Source organism: Rhyacophila brunnea, unplaced genomic scaffold (assembly GCF_057557595.1).
Source record: "Rhyacophila brunnea isolate RB1 unplaced genomic scaffold, BYU_Rbru_1.0 scaffold_9, whole genome shotgun sequence".
NCBI lineage: Eukaryota > Metazoa > Arthropoda > Insecta > Trichoptera > Rhyacophilidae > Rhyacophila > Rhyacophila brunnea.
This window is the reverse complement of record NW_028233361.1, coordinates 33,391,380-33,414,295: the sequence shown is the minus strand read 5'-3', so window position 1 is coordinate 33,414,295 and position 22,916 is coordinate 33,391,380. Positions and strand designations below refer to the sequence as shown.

The 22,916-nt window shown below is 29.8% G+C and overlaps 1 protein-coding gene across 2 annotated transcripts in view; it reads left to right on the top strand.

The window, feature by feature from the left end:
• Mp (collagen XV/XVIII-type protein multiplexin) overlaps nucleotides 1-7,454 on the top strand; it is a 971,377-nt gene extending 963,923 nt beyond the window's left edge. For both annotated transcript variants that reach the window (XM_085959748.1, XM_085959749.1), the window contains 4 exons: nucleotides 1,273-1,452; nucleotides 1,799-1,942; nucleotides 5,831-5,914; nucleotides 7,054-7,454. In XM_085959748.1, the coding sequence (XP_085815874.1) occupies nucleotides 1,273-1,452; nucleotides 1,799-1,942; nucleotides 5,831-5,914; nucleotides 7,054-7,135 (490 nt within the window). In that variant the 3' untranslated portion in view covers nucleotides 7,136-7,454. The remainder of the gene's footprint in view (nucleotides 1-1,272; nucleotides 1,453-1,798; nucleotides 1,943-5,830; nucleotides 5,915-7,053) is intronic.
• Nucleotides 7,455-22,916: the final 15,462 nt, after the last annotated feature.

Below are 22,916 nucleotides of genomic sequence, written 5' to 3'. Positions count from 1 at the left end.
TTAATAAAACGCATTTTTTTGTAGAACTTATTCCACTTTTAATCAAGAGATTAGGACCGGTTTCGTCCGCCTCAAAGGGACATTTTCAACTCCTGAAAATTGAAAGTTGAAAATGTCCTTCTGAGGTGGACGAAACCGGTCATAATCACTTGATTAAAAGTGGAATAAGTACTACAAAAAATTGCGTTTTATTAAATAAAAATAACAATACAATGCAGTTCCACCATGAATTGACAGTTAACAAAATGAAAGAAACTTAGTTGTCTGTTAGATGCACAGAACATATTAATAAATATAATTCAGATAGGTTATACATTTTGAAGCAGGGTTGTGAATGTGTGAGTGTCCTTTGAACATGTAACGCATATTATATATGTACAATAGTTTGTATTGCTACCTTCAAATAAATGAGCATCAGTGCATAAACCGAGAGCAGTTTAGAATGACGTATTCTTGACACGTTTTTAAGTTTATTCTTTCACACTCGACATCGGTTGCCTGCTACTCCACACCCGTTAGGTATTTCAGTTCACATCAATTCTGTGCTCCCTGGTTGGATGGCTAAATTGAATAGGGATGCTGTTCCAAGAATATTTAAAAAAAATGAATTAATGAAGGTCATGACGAAACACAATATTAATGGCATAAATGACTATCGAATAAATGGATTAGATATATCATTAGCATTTATGGTACTTAGTTATTACAAGGTTGCATCACATAAAACATTATGTTTGTATTATTGAAGATTTTCAAACTCAATTTTGAACAAGGTAATAGTGAAATAGGTATGCATGCTTTGAATCCTTTTTAATGTAAACATCAAAAAACCATCAATCCAACTAAAAATAAAATTTTGAAATTAAACACACTTACTTAATTAAATAGGTATCGAAAATGGTTCAATAATTTTATCATTCTTCCAAAAAACGAGGGATTAATCAATTTATTAGATGAAGATGGTTGTCAGATTTAGAAACACATTATTATTTACGAACATCCATTTTCTGCCATGAATAGAATAGTATATTATACATAGTAATTTACTTAACTACTTCTTACCTACATATTATTGCTTGTGAGATTTTCCATTCCTAATTATATTTTCTACAGCAATAATATTTTTTTGCCGCTTTTGCAGGAAAGAATATATTTTATATTAGTATGTAGTATGTATAATTAATTATTGCTCCCGATTTCCATATTAACTAGGTACTCCTAAATATAATAAAATCCAAAAGTAAAACCTCACGCTATTTTTCTCATTTTTAGGGATCAGAATATATACTCAATAGTGAAGTCGGCAGAACGAGAGCTTCCTGTTGTGAACATCAAAGGTGACATCCTGTTCAATTCATGGGTTGAACTATTCGATGGACCAGGAGGTCTTTTCTCACATACACCGCGTATTTACGGATTTAGTGGGAAAAATATCCTTACGGATCCCGTATGGTGAGCATAAACATTATTATTTTCTTCTATTTGGATGAATAAAGATGTTTTTATAACGACATCTATTTTTATATCTAAATGCTATTATTATCTAAGGTTTGCGTCCCTAATAATATGACCAATACAGTACCGAATGCTAGATGTCGCTATCTTACATATAAAAAATATTAATACCGACATCTCTTGAAATGGACTGAAAACATTTTTCTTTTTTCAGTAAAATAAAGTAATAATGCATATTTGCCCAAAAATTTTCGGAAATACAAAAATACTTCGTGGATAAATACATAGAGCAAATTTCTTTAATTCAACATAATAATATTATCATAATTATTTACCTTTTCAGGCCGCAAAAAATTGTGTGGCACGGATCCCACGCACAAGGAGAACGAGCAATGGAGACTTATTGTGACGCATGGCATAGTGACTCCATTGACAAAGTTGGTCTTGCCAGCTCTCTTCATGGAAATAAGCTTCTGGATGAAGAAAGGTACTCACACAGAAATAGTAATACCTATTCAATAGTAATGAATAAATATTTTTTTTACGGGTAAACATTATTCACATTCAGTGACAAAACAGCCTGTTGAGACGTAAACACTAACAAATAAAAAATATTTTAATTTTTAATGTTTTCGATAGATATTAGGTAGGTAGGTATATCAAAAAAATATTTCATATTCCAAATATTTTTATTTATGGCGAATACTCCATCAGAGGCACCTAGCGGAAAAATACGTAGGTACCTTGAAATTTGGAACATTTCCTTGAGAATTTAAATATTAATTTAGAGCGGAATGCACAATCTAAGAGCGGAATGCACAATCTAAGATTTCGTTCCTAAGGATAAGTCGCCGAAAAGCATGACTTAACTATAGATAATCCTGAGTATAGATTTAAGGAATCCTTAACCATAGACTACTTTTGTTATGAACACGCCCCCTTCTGTATTACCATTTACCACTGACAGCTGCTGTCAAAATAAATTCGCATGTCTATCACACAGTCCATACACTCAAATTCATTTGACAATGTATCTCAATATGGATATTGATAGTGTTAATTCGTTTGGCATGCACTTGCAGAATATTATTTTATTTTTATACGCCAGCCCGCAGAAATACAAAATACCAGATGAAGAATGACACTTGATGCTAGTGTTACCATGTTAAAAAAAAACTTGTGGTGCCTGTGGAATCACGTATAATGACTTATAACGGAAACATAAGAGTATTATAATTAAATATTAATATGTATTTATAGTTATTGCATTTATAAAATGCAGTTGTCATATTTTTGTCATCGTTTAACGATTATAAAATAATTTACCTAATTTACCTAACGAGAAAATTTAAATATGGTATTATTTTCAATAAAAATGATCTTAACTAAGGACAGTGTTTCTGCATAGTGTTTTCTGCTAAGGAAATTTTAGTTATGACAAATGTTTCTGCATTCCGCTCTTAGTACATAATAAATATTATATACTAGCTGAAGTACCCGGCTTCGCACAGGGTCACTTCGTGGTTATATTTATCTTAGATATTTGAAAAATAATAAGAGTTAATTATTTTTTTAATATTAAAATATCTGTGTAATACAATATGGCAATATGAAAATAATTATAATAGGAGTAAAGGTCAAACATAAGAACACTAAATTAAAATCGAATCCAAAATATGAAAACGTTATTAATGTTATTAATATGTAGTAAAAAAAAATCAAAATTGGATGGAACAAACAAACAACAAACTTTGTATTTTATATAATAATAATTTAGAAACCTTCGCAAGTGTGCGCACAACAACTGACAAAAGTTTCATCGCAATCGGATGAATGGTATAGGAACGCATACGAATATTAGAAGAAGATGATTTTCTAAATCAGAAATCTTCGTGGGCATGCGCATGACAACTCACCAAAGTTTCATTGCAATCGGATTAATGGTATAGGAACGCATACAAATAGAAGAAGAAGAAGATGGTTGTACTAATTCAAAAACCTTCGCGGGCGTGCGCACAACAACTGGTCAAAATTTCATCACAATCGGATGAATGGCATAAGAACGCATACAAATAGAAGAAGAAAAAGATGATTGTACTAATTCAGAAACCTTTGCGGGCAAGGGCACAACACTTGATCAAAATGTCATTGCAATCGGATGAATGGTATAGGAACGCATAAGAATAGAAGTAGAAGATGATTTTCTAATTCAGAAATCTTCGTGGGCATGCGCACGACAACTCACCAAAGTTTCATTGCAATCGGATGAATGATGTAGGTACGCATTCGAATAGAAGAAGAAGATGATGGTTTTACTAATTCAGAAACCTTCGCAGGCGTGCGCACGACAACCCACCAAAGTTTCATAGCAATCGGATGAATGGTATAGGAACGCATACGAATAGAAGAAGATGGTTGTACTAATTCAGAAACCTTCGAGGGCTTGCGCACAACAACTGGTCAAATTTTCATCGCAATTGGATGAATGGTATAAGAACGCATACGAATAGAAGAAGATAGAATGAAGAAGAGGAAGAAGATGATGATTTTTCTAATTCAGAAACCTCATGGATGTGCATACAACTACTTACCAAAATTTCATTGCAATCGGATGAATGGTATAGGAACCAAGGAAGAAGAAGAAGATAGTTGTACTAATTCAAAAACCATTGCGGGTGTTACCACAATAACTGACGAAGGTTTCATCGCAATTGGATGAATGGTATAGGGACCATACGAATAAAAGAATATAGAATAGAAGAAAAAGAAGAAGAAGAAGATGGTTGTACTAATTCAAAAACCATTGCGGGTGTTACCACAACAACTGACGAAAGTTTTATTGCAATCGGATGAATGGTATAGGGACCATACGAATAAAAGAAGATAAAATGAAGAAGAAGAAGAAGATGGTTGTACTATTTCAGAAACCTTTGCGGGTGTTAACACAACAACTGACGAAGGTTTTATCGCAATCGGATGAATGGTATAGGAACCATACGAATAAAAGAAGATAGAATGAAGAAGAAGAAGAAGATGATAATTTTTCTAATTCAAAAACCTTTATGGATGTGCATACAACCACTTACCAAAATTTCATTGCAATCGGATGAATGGTATAGGAACCATACGAATAAAAGAAAATAGAATGAAGAAGAAGAAGAAGATGAGGATTTTTCTAATTCAGAAACCTTCATGGGTGTGCATACAACCACTTACCAAAATTTCATTGCAATCGGATGAATGATATAGGAACGCATACGGGACAGACACATAGACAGACAGACATACAGACAGACAGACATTCATTTTTATATAATAGTATAGCCTATACTCTTTCCGCAAGTGCAAGCAATAAGTTTACAAAGTTTTATCGCAATCGGATGAACGGTATGGCTGCGCATTAAATACGAACAAACAAACACACAAACACACAAATATTAATTTTTATATATTAGATATATACCAAAATTAGATTCTCTAGTGCCTCTGGTGTGTGGGGTATTCACCTTAAATTATTATTCCACGTAAAGGTTAAATATTCACTTGGTGCTGATCTAGGCTGTAGATATATATTCAATAATAAAGTATGTACCTGAAACAGAATAATGATGTAGGGTACCGAAATTTTTTAAACAAAAATTCAACCTACAAAAAAAATGTAGATATTTTCTATTTTCCATTGCTCTTTAAGAAATTCAATGTGCCACATAGTGTTTCTACCAAGACTGTTAAAAGTAAAATAACAAATAAATTTACATGAACGGCACCATAACGATAGTAGGTACACCTAACAGCACTATTGGTTTAATCAGCGCTCGAAATGGAATATTTTACGAACCGGAGCGTTCAATAATTTTACGAAAATATTAACATAGTTATCTAATTGCATGTGTATTTTATAAAAATAAGTGTGTTAGATTTTTACATTATATGGAAAATCTAGCTAAGACGGTCAAATTAATATATCCACGAGACGGAGCGATAATTTTGGGGATTTTACGAACTGGAACGGCGCTCCGGTGCGCTCCGGTCCATTTCGGGCCCTGGGTTTAATGTAAAATGGCTAATATAGTATGTTGCAATAGTATGTCGAGTCCAGCAGTTTCTTTCAAAACATTATAGAAAAAATATAAAGTACCTGCCTACCTATAGTATTCTTTTTAAAAATCGTTTAGATAATTCAGTTTTAGTTTATTGTGCTTTATTTATTTCAAGTAGTTTTGTACACACTTTGGTGTATACTTCATACATATTATAAAATGTTGTCATCTTAATTAATATGATTAACAACATGTCTACAACATGTCGAAACGAATAACCTGACTTATCTTATAACTATATAACGCAATGTAATGTTTCTGTTTATTTTAAACAGGTTTTCATGCAACAATCGATTTATACTTCTGTGCATCGAAGTTTCTTCTCAATCATCAAGGAGAAGAAAGAGAGACTTAAGGAGGTAAAAAACCTTTAACATGTTTATCCATTTGTACCAAAAATGTACCTATATAGTCAAAAGTATTGGTAATAATTTAATAGAGATATACCTAACTATATCAATTATTTATTATCTTTGTAAAACTTACTTGATTTTAAAATAACAGACTCATATATGGAAAGAAATGGCTACCTAATCAAATGTAGTTATTTTTTGAGAAAAGATTGAATAATAATAAAAAAGTAGTATTATAATTTAACAGTGTGATAAAATTTACACTGTAGTTGTGTTTGATTTTAATCAAAGTACTTGAATTTCTTTGGTTTTAACATATTTTTTGAAATTCACACATTAAATTGAAATTGCTAATTTTAAGCCATAGACAAAGTATATCGACTGTGTTTAGGAAAGGGGGAGTATTTACTCTCGATTTTTCGAAAACTGCTTTTATTAGATATTAACAATGTATACAACTAAATACACGTTCTGTAAAAAGGAAGTAAGCCGCAAATACTGCATTATTATCTAAATTCAGGTTTTAATTGAGCTTTAATTAAGTTTTAATTTGAGGAAAAAATCATTTACCCTCAATTTTAATGATTTTTCTGTAATAACTTCTTTATTTATTATTAAATCAAAAACATATTACACCAAATCATCAATCATCATGCAACTAATGTCTGTGCCTATTTTTATTTAATATTAAACCAAAATCATTCAAAAAACGTTTTTTGCTCCTTTTGTAAAATTTATTCTGTGAGGGTTACGCCCTTTTTTTAAACACTGTCGATATAGTAGATACTGAATATAAAAAAAATAGCTCACAAATTAATGAGCTTCTTCCAAAATCTATAAGTTTCTTTCCTCTCTTATTATTAAAGAAAATTAATATGCACCATACATTAGAAAATAAAGTGTTGACCACAAATAAATAACATTTATTAAAACAAATTAATTATAGTATCTCCTGTAGAACTTTCAATAATTTGTCTTTAGAACCAGATAATTGAGTAACATCAATGGAGTTTTCTTATTATATTTGATAATGCAATAAACTATAAGGCAAATAAAGAAGTGATGATGACATTGTCATAAAATATTAAATATTATAATACATACTTTATAATTATATTATATATTGTATCTTATTTTGTTTTCAGTTTCAACCAAACAAAACACGAACAAGGCATAACTAATGCTGATGATTACCAGGACTTCCTTGAAGATATTCTGTCGGATTAAGTCATACCATCCTGAAGAAATCTAGTCAAAAATTAATCTTTTATACCACCAACATTTTTTGTAAACATCTTTGTCACAGAAGTAATGATATGATCAATATTTTTTGTACAGTTTTCGGAGTAATTTCTATTCTTGTAAGATGGTATATAATTACAATTTATACCATTAATAATAATAGTTCATCATTTTTTACAATAATTGTTGCAAACGCATTATATTTTACATGTTTAATAATTATTATCATTCGATATGTTTATATATAACAGTATCATACAACGTAGGTATTATTAATGATTTTTTATATCGATTAATCGGTGAAAATGCATATTATTAATATATATGTTAAATAATATTAACATATCTGTTTATTTTATATACCTATAACTAAATATTTAGTGAAAATTTAACACAACCAAACCATTTATTTAAAATTTATGATTTTCATAAAATGATAATATTATTCATGATTAATTTATTTAAATTATCGTTTATTTTTGACAATATTTCTAAACAGTTGAATTATTGTTTGCGTGGTGTTCCTGTTTCAAGTACAGGATCTCCGTTTTCGTACTATTTTTTTCTATTACTTGTATTAATTACTCTCTTAAGTCAAATTTAAATACATTTTGTTAAATATAATTATTAAATTGTATGCTTTTGATTTATTTGGTTTTAATTCAGCTTACTGACATATATTTTTCAATTATTAAGTAAAAATGTGTATTTTTTTTTTAAATAAATTGGCAAAAATAATTTTTTATTCCAGTAAATTTTGATTTGACAAGAAAAATGTCGAATTTAGTTCAATTGAAGTAGTTAAATGATTTGTGAAATATGACTTCTTATTACTTATAATAATTGTACAACAAAGAACATTAAACATGTTAAACACATATCACAAAAATAATCCGTTTATCAATCGTAATAATTTCAATCAATGTTAAATTACTATCGAAACAAGAATTTTAGGTACAATGATGCCAAGTGATTGTGATAGGTTGTGTTAAAAATAAAATATTTTATCAAAATACCATCATCATTTACACACTTATCAATTTGATCACATACATTCGTTTATTTAATTTAAACCATCCAAAAAATATTCACATAATTTTAAGGTAGGATCTAAAAATGTTTTTTTATTGCCATTTACATTTTAACAGTTATTCGGGTAGATCTGTAGAAAAATTTAATACATGTCTCGATTATAAAATATATTGAATAAGTTTTAAATATAAATTTTTTGTCAATTTAAAAAAAAAATCAATTATACATATTATTATTATATTACAGCCATATCAACAACCAACATCAATACATTATTAGGTACTTACAGCCAACATTTTTTTCTTTTATGTATAAAAATTTAAAATAGAAAATCGTGAATATTGTGAGTATTTCTGTAAATATGGTGATTTTTTTTATAAAATTATTGGCAACATTAAAAAATATCGTTGAATAGGTTCAATTGATGGACATGGCTTTTGTAATTACCTATTATGTTTTAAGAAATCTTGTATTTTTCATAATTATTTTTTTCCATATTTGTCAGAAAAATAACGTAATTATATTGAATTATATACAATATCAGTTTTACAATATTTTTTTTTAAATTATGGATAATGAAAATAAATCTGTATACACCTATGTTATTTAGGTACTTACTTGTCATTATATTAATTTATACTACGACAACTTTTATATTATTTTGTTTTTTTTTTATACATTTTTTAGAATATCCAAATGATAAGAATGCATTACCTATAATGCTTTATGAACCAATTTATACTATACCTTTAAGATGTTTATTGTCAAATATTTTATAATTTGTATTCAATACTAACTTTAATACCCTAGTGCTTTTTTTATTTTTATAACAAATATACTGTTATTATTTCAACGGATTAATTTTTTATATTAAGTAAGTTAAACTAAACGAATCTTTCTTATTTATTAAGACGAATCAGTGATTAAGATTTGTTTTATAACTAGGCAATAATGAAATTATGTTTAGATTTAATTATTCCAGTCTCAATATGTAACGATAGTTATAAAATGTTATCTCTTCTAAATGGATATGTAAATTAAATGTTCATATTGTACGAGACGGATTGTCAAATTTTTTAATGACTGTGTATATTATTATCGAAAATAATTTTAATTTTATTATTAATAATATAATTCATTAAATATTAGAATACCTCTAACAACATGAGTGCTAACTTGAAAAAAAAAATGATGCTTAAAATGTAAAACAATAAAATTATTGTTATGGACGAATTCATTTTAAATCGATTCCTCTCTTTATTTAAATATTATATTATCAAACTATAGTTGTGCATTGAAAAATGGCGGCTATAAATAAAATAGTGGCCTGTTTTCACGTCATGTTATAGTACGTATCACATATCGTCGCTGAAACTAGAAAATTGTGTAACTCCATAAACACTACTTTACAGGAGAGACAAAAAACATTATGGTTTCGTATACAAATATATGGTTTTGGAGTGAAGTCATCCATGATTTAACAATGTTACATTTTTTGGAATTACATCATTTACAAGACGAGTAGATATTAACAACGGCCACTAGGTGGCTTTTAAAGTCAATTTTCGATTAAAACGGAATTGCACAGTTTTCTAGTGTCAACGACGATATTGTGGTTTCCAATTTTTCAATAAATATTACAGTGTATTTTATAAAAATATATATTTTACGCTTGTAATAGTATGTCAACCCATTGGAAAAGGAGTAAAAGTGGACTAACAGCCAGATTAAATGTTGTAGTAAATTTAACAAGAGTTTACAACTTTTATATTATAATATGATTAATTTGAATATTTTTTTAAAACTTGTGTGGATTGAAATACTTCAAATTTACCCTATTTTTTTAAATATTTGCCTACATAAATTTGTAGGGTTTTAAGAAATATCTAAAAATAAAATATAAAGCATTTTTACCGAGAACAAGCGGCGTCAAATTGACGCCGATTGTCTCTAATGGGTTAAGCTACACTTTTATATATTTAAATTCCATCTACAAAACCCATCTTACAAACGATCTACCACAAACTCAAAGGCGAAAAATATCTTAACTCACATAAAATTTAATAATAGTGAGGGTGTGGAGAGAAAGGTTGTTTTGTTTTTTTTTTATTTTTTATATTTTCAAAAGATGAGTAATTATATTATTTTATTATTTTTTTAATACTACAACAGGCCATGCGACCCAATAACTCTTGTGTAGTTAAACAGTATTGCAGTAGTAAAAAGAATATAAACACCGATGTCCGTTTATAATGTAAACAACACTGTCATGAGGTTATATTTGATTTTTATTTGTCAAAAAAATATAATTACTTGGTATTGCATTGTAAGCATCAATTTAAAATTTTTGGAATAAGTAAATCAAAGTTGGCCCATTTTTTATAAGTAACGATCGCATTTATAAAATGAAGCATGAAGTAACATTTCTTATCAAAAGTATTCATTACGTGATTAAAATTAAGATTGTAGGCATGTTTGAATAATTGTGAATAAAAGTAATGTTGTAATACTGCGATACGGTATTGAATATAATTATTAAAAAAAAAACTGACGAAAAATCTTCCTTTTTTATTCGATCCTATCTGACTTTATTTAATTGATTGTTTCTATTATTTATTCTGATTGTTTTGGAGAAATAAAGCACACGAGAGTAGAGAGAAGAACACAATTTTGTGACAGTTAGTAAAGTTGTCTCAGACCAATAAATTCTAAAACTACTTTTTTATTACCTACCTACTGACGCTTTTTACCAAATATGTACGCAATTAAAAATATTGAGCATCATACACGCTACCATATTGAGTATTGACTACCCTTTGGAGATAGAGACTAGAAGTTAGCTTACATTTTATATTAAGATTTAGTTTTATTTTATGTATTTGATTATAAGATAAGAGCATACCTTTACCTGCCCGGTCTATTAATGAGCCATTTCCAAATACTTGACACGGACATTTTCCAGTGAGGATTTTAAGTATTAGAAAAGCCATTGATGAGTGAGAGAGGATGTTGATTACTTATTGTCGTCACTTGCCGCTCACCTGAGGTGCAGGTGATAGTGTACCAGCTGCATTTATAAACGAACATACTCACCTAATGGATTTGCTCTGCAGTAATAGTCTTTTAAAATAAGTACATCTCCGCCTCAAGCTCTTGGATTCACCACCCGCAACCTATTATTAACAAAAATTTAAAAAGACATCTGGGGGTTGAACAATGACTATGTCACAACAATGTCTACAAGATATTATTTGTAGAAACAAATACATAAAATATACATCAAAACATGAATTTATCAGATTTATTTCAGACTTATTTTATGAGATGGATTCAAGACCAGAGAAACCACAGTCAAAACTAAATATATTATATTATAAAGCCTATAATTAATAAAAAAGTTCAGATGTATCGTATAAACACAACAAATTTAAATAATCTGCACTGTAAGGTGAGTAAAGTACAAAAGAAAATTTATAAATGCATTTTTCAAAAAGGCGATTCTAGGATCCCACGGCATATACCATGATGCATCGTAGACCAACTGACCTGGTAAACCTATCAAACGAGAAGTTTATTTTATAAAATGATACTATACCTACATTATAATAAATTTTACAGTTTGGTTTATTTCAGTTGACAATACCATAATAATGACTAAAAAATTAACAATGTTTCTCTGTTTAAATATTTTACTGGCAAATAGAGACGAGATACCTCCTCTAACTTAATCTAGCAACTATAATACAAGAATATTACCCTACAACGTGGAAAACGTATTAACTCAATAAACTATACTTTCAAACAAATATGGTTTGTGCGAATAAATAAGCTTCAATTCTCTCGTTTTTGCAACATTGTATTATAGATCCATTTGTAGGAACCTTCACTTAGGGCCGGCGCATAGGTAAGGCTACACGAGCAACCCCTAAGATCGCTAATGTTAATGTTTTACATAAAGTATGTATATGGGTAACATATTAGTGTTATGGTAGAAAAAAAAACTTTTATATTTTAGCCCAATATATCTAGGGGATCTAGAATAATATGCCACCCATGTATGTCTGATATTTAAAATACATCACCATTTCCATTTTCAATACTAAGATGATCATAATATATGCCTCCACAAGATGGAGGTTGTATCAACAAATTTTATTTTTAGATAAAAGGATATTAGCCACTTGTTCAACCAATTTGGTCCATAGGTCCAAACAGGTATTGAAAAACCATATTATGTACATTTTCCAAACCCGTCCGGGACCCACGACATTATAAGCTGACATGTTACCGCTTGGCCATCGTGATAAATACAAATACTAAAATTACGTAGGTAGCTATGCATTAGGGCAGGGGTCGGCAAACTCTTGGACCAAAAGAGCCAAATATGAGTAGCACGACGGTTAAATTTTTTTTCGAGAGCCATACATATATTTTTATAAATATGATTTATTTAAGTGAATTAATTACGTGTTATAATTATTTATTTATAAAGTGAAGAACATTTCCCGAATAAAACTAACGTAAATATGTTATGTTTTTTGTTGTTGAAATTATAAATATGCTTTTTACAGACTATGAATTACACACAATTTTCACGCATTCCTTAAAACTAATGCGAACAATGAATGACCTTTCTTGCATTTCTTTGGACAGTCTCTGTACGTTTGGTATGTAACTTGTAGTTCTTAATTTCAGGCACGACTCCAAATTCTCATTAGTTATTTGACTTTCTAAATGCTGATGAAAACGATTTTTCACATACATATTATGTTAAAAATAGCAAACGCTATTTGTTTCAACTAGTCATAATATGAGTTTGGAAGGCTATTCCATATATTAAAAATCATAGTATCTACCTTACGAAGATCTTTTAGAGCTCCATACTCTATGTCTTGTGAATTTAAATTGCATTTTTCTCTCTCCAAATCTTCAATTTTGATAGCAAGACCTACAAATTTGGAGCTCCATTATTCGTTTAATCTACCAATTATATTTAAAAAGTGCTTGTCTCCAACATCAAATGGAGAAAAATTTAATTTGTCGACTTTTACAATGGGCGGATTTAAAACAAATAAGCTTTGTTTACCATTTTTAAATTCTTGCAATCTCCGCATTATCTATTCCCTCATATTTCATATTGCTGTCCTAAAATAATCAGTGCTAATGAGGGCATTACTTTTATGAGAGTTATTTATAGTATTTTCAAATTCTATTTATTTGTTTCTATTTTATTTTTTTTATAAAAATATTAGCGAAAAATGTTGTATTATTTAGAAATATTTTGCACTGTATGTGTTGTACGTGACCTTTTTGCATTCCTAAAAACGAGACATAAAGTAAACAAACGATCATATCTTTTTTGCATCAAGCATCACGGAGGATTATTTAGACTCGTGACAATGTCATTATATAATTATAATAAGACTAGTGTACACATCAATGACAAATAATTAAAATTGTGAATTTTGTAAAACTCGTGAATTGGGAATTTGGCAAGAAAAGAGCCGCACGTTAATACCCAAAGAGCCACATGTGGCTTGCGAGCCGCGATTTTCCGACCTCTGTACTAGGGGCTTTATGAAAAATAAAAGATTCTCCAAAATGCATAAATATGTATGTATGAATTGCAACCCAGAAATGCCTGTACCAGATAAGCATTGCATCCAAAAAAGTGTGAGTCAATCCCATTGTCGAAATTAGAAAGAAAAACATTGTCTCTTCTTTAAACGATCCCACGGAGTCTGCTAGATTTATGACAGTTTCACTGAGTGAGTCGAGTCTTTGGTTAAATGTTCTGCCATCTGCTACCCTTCTAAATGATGTTTTACGCATTTCTATTGCTCTCCGACTTGCTGCGCCTTTGTGTCATGTACACCAATGCAATTGTAGAAAACTAGTAGACCTTATGGGTCGACATGGATTGGTCTGCCAGAGTACAGTGCCAGGATACATAGTCGTCATTCTGCCATCAATGTTGTGATCTGTCGATCTTCGGTTTCATCGGGAGTTCCGTCAAAGCAGGAACCTACAGGTGTCTGTCGACAAGATGGAAAACGGCACGATGGTATTACAATGATTCCATTGAGCTAAGAAAAATGTATGGCTTGGGATACCACTGTAGTGGATACACTCACGGCATCTCATCTGAATTGTCAGGTTTAACACCTCTTTCATCTGAATCTAACAAAATCAAAAAATACGATTGTTTGTCCCAAATTGTCTTTCCGCTGGATTTAAAGCATTTGGATCCTGGGGACCCTTTGCTTTGAAAACAGTCGTTGAGATCAGTCATCGCGTTGTCTAATAAAATAGGTAAATACCTAAAGAGGTACCTAATGCAGTCGCTGTTTTGTAGACTTAGGGTATCCAGGGGGCTAGAGGAGATATTTTATTTATTAGGGGAAACTTAGGATATCAATAGATTTATAATTATTATTTTAATGGTTTAAATATATGCACTTATATCGTTTAATTTTACACCTTTTGTTCCTTAATTCGTTTTACTCGTTTATTGTTATTATTATTTGTAGATATAATAATATCAGTATGTATTAATTTCTAAACTATAATCTATATTTTTTTTTAAATCCAGAAATTCAAAAAAAAAGTGGACGCACATAAGCTAAGGCTAGTGAGAGCTTTCTTCATGGACGTCTTATTGTAAATTAATGTAAGTAGCTTTTCACAGAAGAGGGGGGAGGTGGCGTCAACAGTTTGCCCGAGGCGCCAAAAGTCCCGGGCTAGCTCTCACCCTCGTTCTTAAACTTTGAAACGTCTTTTTACTCTTGTTAAAAAAAAGTTTTTATTTTTTATAAAACGTATCAGTAAATTAATCAAATACACATTGCCGTAAAATGGTTAACAATGGTACCTAAAAAATCAGCTAAGATGGCCAACATCAAGTCGCCATATAAAATGTGTCAGTGCTCATAGCACCAAGAATAATATTAAGTTTTTATTTAATTCTTCTCCAAATTTGCTCCCAGAGGGAGCAGTATCGAAATATTAGTATATTATCAATTAGATAAAAATCTTATACCTAACTCGTTTTCGGTTAAACTTATTTTATACTGTCATGATATTAGTCTCATATTGGAAAAGCGGATGATTTAATTTTATTATTTTAAAATATTCATCTAGCTTTTTTTAATGAAATCTAGATGGCATTGCAAACAATTAGTTTTCTTTTTTCCTATATACCATCACAATAATAAATAATAATAAATGCATAATTCAACTATAATATTATCTACGTAAAAGTCTCCATAAGACATAAAATAATCTCTTTGTATGTCACAGGAAAAATGTTTAATAACCTAATTTAGAAGTTATCTACGTAGTCTATGATGTTGCCGAAGCTGTATACCTGAATCTAATGATATGACGCACATTTAGAGAGATGATGAAAATGGTTTGCGTCAAAGGTTGCCACATTTTTTAAATAAAAGTCCCTAGATATCATTTATTATGATGAAATAATAAAAGAAAAACTATGTAACAATAATAATAATCACCTGGTATAATATTTAGTATTATACTATGCTTATGTAGGTAGTCGAGATTGGACTTAAGATCGTTTCTTTCGCCGTCTCACCAGGACCGAAAGAATACAAATAATTTAAGTGAATAGAATATTAACTCTTCTTTTTCATTACAACATGAGTTACATTGGTGAAGTCATCGTGCTTCTACCTACCTGAATTTTTAATAAAACTAATTATTTAAATATATATAATTTAAAAAAATACTGATTGGAAAATACGATAACATTTTTTTCTAGTAAGTATTTTCAAACTATGTATGTTCACTAAAGAATGTTACATTCTCAAAACTTGTGAATTATTCATTGAATAAAATAATGGTTAATTAATAAATGTTAATAAATTGCATTATTACGAGTAGCATATAGCATATATTATACGAGTTAAGCATTTTATATAAGAACTACTAGTTAAAGTCATCGCAATTAAGTAGGATGCCCGTATTTTAACTGGAAAAGCACGCTGGCATGAATCCAGCAGTTACAGGTTCAACTACCGTTGGATTTCGTATTTTTTTCTAAAATGGATTTTTTCTAATCGGTTTATGCATCAGATATTTTCAAATTATGTATTTTCAATTGAAAATAAATTTAATTTGTATTTCTTAGCACTTTGATAGTGCAATGATATATTATATTGAAATGCTCTATCTCTCGACAGGTATTATATAACATTCAGGATATACCAATATAACTTGTAGATTATTTTACAGAGATATTAAACAGTAAAGGAAATAATTTTCTTCCAAATGAACGAAAAAATACTAATTGAAATTTCATTATACAGAATATTGCATTTATTTATATTATAATATAGGTTTTAATGTCATATTAAGTGATTCAATACTAATTTCAATTTCATTATAAAATGTAATGACGTATACTATGTTATTTAAAATATTGCTCATACATCTAAAAATCACAAAATTTAATGCAGCCTGTAGACACTTTTTTCCGAATTGCGGTATTTTTCATACAAGTAGTCTTATCTCTCACTTTAGAGGCCAATAACAGAAAATCTATTTTTGATGTCACTGATGTCGAGAAAATTTGTGTTATCTTGATTTTTTTTAAATCAATGTGTAAATCGATAACCATAACACATATATAACGAGAAGTACAGAAATTTACCATATCCATGAAATTTTAGTCATCATATAAACTTTTTTTTACCTTAATTTTGCAATCTATTAAATGTTTATATTTCAAATTTTTTTATTTTAAATTCAAATGAATAAATAATACAGAAAATTTAGCTTCCTATACAGCATTCTTTCTTGAATATCTTTATTTTTTAAAACACTAAACTTCTAAATTATTTTTACCGACCATGCTAAGTTATTTAACAGATTTACGTTTTCACGTGAACGAGAAATGGATGTTAGCTACTTGCTCAACCTAATTAGGTATAATATGCTCTAGATCTAAACACATCATAAAAAAAACAACTTTTACCAGATACGGGATTCGAATCCTATATCAACGACTTTATGAACCGACACGTTACCGTACGGCCATCGCGGATGCGCAAACATGCGTACCTAAATTAATTACAATTAGCTACTGAATATTTGGCAATATTTTTATCTTTATTAGATTTTAAACGAATTTTAATAAGACAATATTGATATTCTAAGGGACAAATTGACTTTTCTAAGCAATTAATTACCCGATATTTTTACCAAAGATGTTCAATAAACTGTCTTATATAATATGAAGATCAGTCGGAAGCCAACAGCGGTGGAGTGAGGTTGTACAACTTCGCTTGCGTATTCGGGACGCTATTCGCCTGGTTACTCGCGAACGGTTATAAATACGGGATACAACAAAAATAATATTGTTTGTAAATGAATTTGACAATAAACTCAACATGTATGGTCCCATGTGATTTTGACAATCAGTGCCAGTGCTTGAGAAAAAGTGAAAAATATTTATTGTTGCACGGATAGTGCACTTTGTGCGGGGAGTGCGTCAAACGCTGTGAAGCGAGGGGTTGTCCACACTGTTTTTTGTTCACACTGTTGCGCGAATTCCAAGACCGCGTGAACGGCAAAAGCAATAAAATGGAAAACACCACGATGGAAGTGAATGAAACCAAAAAAACGAAGAAGAAAAGAAACGGTGATGAAGAGGAAGTGGTTGGAGAAAAAGAAGAAGAATGGCAGACGGTGACCTCTGGAAAAAAACCCAGAAGAGACTCTGGGGTCACTCCAAAGGGAAACCAAAACATCGTCATGATAGCGACGGGAAGTAAAATTCCATTAAAATTGAAAATAGCGCAGATGCTGCATAAGGCAGGAGTAAAAGTACAGAAAATTTACAATAAAAATTTAAAGACGTACATCCAAGTAGAAGACGAAAAAGAAGCAGATAAAGTGAAACAAGCTGGAGAACTCAAAGATCTCGGTTTTGTGACCAAAGAGAATGACTCCTGCTCTTATGGAGTAATAAGAAAAGTCGATATTGATATGGACCTCCAAGAACTGCAAATGGAAATCAAAAGTGATGCAAAAGTAATCAACCTTAAGAGGTTGACAAGAAAAGGTGATACAGGAGAGCTGACAAAGACCTCGTCAGTCAGTATTAAATTTGGGGAGAAAATATTGCCGAGAACAATTTACATATATAGAGTCTCTTTTGCTGTAGAGCCGTATGTATTCAGGGCTATGCAATGCTACAAATGCTGGCGATATGGGCATATCGCGAACAATTGCGGACGTACAGTAGAAACGTGCCCTAAGTGTGGTGAAAACCACAAAACCTGCGAAAAAAATGAGGAAATTACGTGCATCAATTGCAAAGGTAACCACGCGGCAAACAGCCAAAAATGCCCAAAGTGGCAAGAGGAAAAGAATTGCAAAGAAGCAATGAAAAAAATGAACATACCTTTCAAGGAAGCAAAAAAAAATATGTTAAATAATAGCTATGCTGACATATTAAAACAAAAAAAAATCGTAGGAAGAGATGAAAGCGAAACAATTCAAAAAACTAAGGAAAACAAAAAGATAGAAGAAGCGGTGGTAGAAGCTTCAGGCTCAACAATAATATCTACAGGTAGTAGCGTAAAGCCTACAAAAAATAAGAAAAATTCAAAGGGGAAGACAGAGGTTAACGCGATGGGAGAAATTATGAAAGTAATTGCAATTAACATCTTGCTTAAGTTACATTACGTATGTTAAAGTTTAAAAATTGAAAATCAATATCACAGCAAACAAGCAAAGTGTATTTCAACAGTAAAAATAATAATAATAAGTAATATAATTTTTACGATATTTCTGTGTTTTTTGTTGATGTTTCAGGCAACAACCCCATCTTCGGAACTGTGTATAATAACCATTGTAGGGCTACCACGTAAATGCTATTTCAATTAATAACGTTTATTTAGCTTAATTTTCAATAATATGGTGTATATCTTTCAGCCTCTATCTTCATATTTTTTTTTTTTGTGATTTTACCGAGGCTTTGACTGCGACTCGCTGTCATATCGCCTCTTCTCTTCTAGAAGGGGATCCTTCGATCAGGTCCTCACTCCTATTCTGTTAAATGGCTTTATAATTATTTTGTCTAGCTCTTCCGTCTTTCTTTCTTTCTTCTTTAGACGCCAGTGTTTTATGCACCAGAATCGCTCTCCTCCGTATCCATCCCTTCTGTATTTTCGATACATCGTGTAATCATTGAATTTCAGATAGTCTAATTCAGACCTCAGCCAAGTCTCTGAGATTAATGCTATTGAAATTTTTTGTCTTATTAAGTAGAGTTCTATATCATCCTTTTTTGCTTCATACTTCTGGCATTCCATTGTAAAATCCTAATTTGTTTTTTATTATCCATTTTGCTCCAGAACCTCCCCTAGAATTTCTTTTAAGTGTCCTTCTTTGAATTGTTTGCATACCCAGTCCACTGCTTTAATTATTAGTTGTTTAATGATCTGCTGCCAGTCTCCCCCTTTCAGCAAAAATAATATGCAAATACGTGTTTTATTTAAATGCAACTCCTGCTCCTTTTTTTCTAAATTTTAGTATGTTTGGTTATCAAAAATGATGTAATATAAAAAAATCGTACAATCCTCTCTACGAAGAAAAGTAGTAAAGTTTCTAAAAAAATTTATCCGTTATATTGATTCATATTTAGATATAACTAACCTTTCTAAATTATTTATATCTAGACATATCTAAACGTTTTAACAATTTTAACTTTCCCATATAAAAAAGTTAAATTAACTTTGTGTTTAAGTGCTTTACGAAATATTATTTGAGTCCCCCTGAAGTTAAAGACTTAGTACCTACTTATATCACGAGATGTCTTACTAATTCCAAGGGACTAGTTTGCCTGAAACTTTGGGCCAAACATACTTTCGATACAAATATCTTTGAAGCATACCGCCAGTATTAATGATCCATAAAGCGCGTTAATCTATCTACGCACACAGTCTTCAATGCTCCGATATAATGTATAATACAGTCGTTTTCTTTGGCAACTCAAAGCGAATCTATTTAGAACTAATTAGAGTTGGATGACTTATGAATTAATAGTATTTTACTAAAATAATAATGAATGGAATAAGATCATTTTGTACACTTACTTTTCAAGGTGGAGCTTCAGTATGTTGAATATTAAGCATTCAAAATCAAATTTTATTTATTTTTTCATATGGTGAAAATTACCAATTATTAATTTAATACGTTCACAACGTGACATTTAGAAACAAAGAAATATTATTAAAACAGTATTATATAAAAAAAGAAATAGATCAGTATTAAGTTGTTAAACAGTAGAAAAGTGTTATACAAAAAATATAAATTAGATAGGTACAAGGAAGTAAACCGAATGAGCTAAGCAGACCATATTTTAAGAATTTATAAAACCACGTCCACCTATAGTCTATACTCATCGTCATGTAGCTGGAATATATTATCAACATCCGAAGCAATTTGGTTGAACAGAGTTATTGCCCTCCCAATTGGCAATCATTTTTCGATTATTTACATTTGAAATTATTTGAATTAATCATTCTATATCTGTATCTAAAACATGTAAAGGAGTAGGTATATTTTATAAATTCATAAAAAAAACTCTACAAAATTTGCATTCTTTGAAGGGTCTTATATTATTATATCTTATTTTATGCATGAGAGCTTTCCAAAATTAAATATATATAAAAAAATAATGCGATCATTTAAATGGCCATTTTTTTTCTAAAATATTCAAATAAACTTTTTCTATGCTTGCTAATAATTAGTTCCCTAGAAACCACGACAATATAATATTATAATGTGTACCTATAATTTTCAATTAATAACTATATCTCTGAGCTTACATAATGTAAATATTTTCATATAATTTAGTCATCTGTCATAGATTTATTATATTAATTTGTACAATAGTATAATAACGTAAAATACTCATTTAGAACTAATTATAATCAATATACTGTGGTCATTAATATTTCTTTGTATTTACAATCTTTCACAGCGAAAAGCTATTATAAAACATGTTAAAACACTAACAACTATACATACTTACGTATACAAAAATATACTTACCATAAAAGTGTTGACCCAGTTGCAAAACTTTCATACCTTTTAGCCAATTAGCATATTCGTCGAATGTAGCGTTTTTAAATTTCTCCCCAGACACGATCGACAAAACCATCACACGAGCTGATAAAAAAACCTCATATGTTGTGCTTTTTCAGTGGCAATTCTATACAGAACAATTCGAAGCACTATATTTAATTAATATATATATATATAGTATTATATATATATATATAGTATTATATATATATATATAGTATTATATATACAAGTTTAATGAAATACAGAACGCGTACCAAAACAATATTGATGACATGTTGAGTAAAAAGACAACCATAAAATGGAAATAAAATATTACCGAATACTTTTTGTATAGTGGGTAAAGTAGTAATTACGAGTCATCCGTCATTAGGCCAATCCACTTGATTGCAAGATGAAATCCTCCCTTAACTAAATCAATAACGATTATACGACACATTTTTACTGAATAAGATTCGACGTTGAAGAGTTGCATTATCGATTTATTTAATTTACGGCTTATTGTCTTTATACGATAACTTGGAAATTTGATGAATGTTAGTTTTAAGAATTAAAAAAAAAACAGTATTATGATATAAAATTGATAAGTCTATGCGGGATATAATATACAGGAAAAATATTAAGTATGTACTATCATGAATTAAAAAAACTACAAGTAGCACAACGTGGCATGGAAAGTTTATACAAAAATTTACCATATTAACCTCGAAATATGAGCAATAACTACCACTACGATTGAAATTTACACTTTCATATCACAGTCTCGCTACAATAGTGGGCTTGGCTACTACACACCATACCATACCATTGGCCATCCGTTAAAATTCAATTACTTAGTAACAAAATACTTACTATATAATTAATTTTAATAAAATAGTAAATACAATCAATATATTTTATCTTGTAGTTTTTGAGTTATTTTTATTTATTTAGGTCAACCAACAGGATCAATCACATAAGAATACAACATGATTAATATGAGTTTTTAAATTTTAAAAAATAGGTAATGGTTCCAATAACATACAGGCAAAAAATGCTTAATTAAATCAGTAAATACAGTGAGAGAGCTATTTAAAGTTGATTAAAAGAGAAAAATGGATCAAACGAAAATTTAATAATAACATAATATAATGGTGTTCAATGGGTAATACAAAGCAGTTGCATTCAGATTTAAAGCAAACTAAAGAAAGCTTACTATGGTTATAGATCGTAAAACTTGTGGGAAACTATGTGTTGTTTAATTCAAACTTGTTTGTCGACTTTCATGCGTAGGTAGTAAAAGTTTCACCGGATTTATTGATAAAGTAGAAATCGAAATGTTGAGGGTAGTCAGAAAGTTAGATGACTAATAAAATAAACGTGAAAAACTTTCACTTATACTTATATAATACAGGTAAACATCACTTTTAATTAAAATCTCCTTACGTTTTCTAAATGATATTAGGTACACGAAAAAAAAAATTACTAACTGTACTTATCGATGAGAAAACTATTCTATTATTTGTTATTATAATAATAATTATAATATACATAACACTTTAATATTCTTCATAATAACATACGTGCAAAGACTCTTAACCAATAGGTACATAACTCTCTGTCTTCATGAAGAGCATAT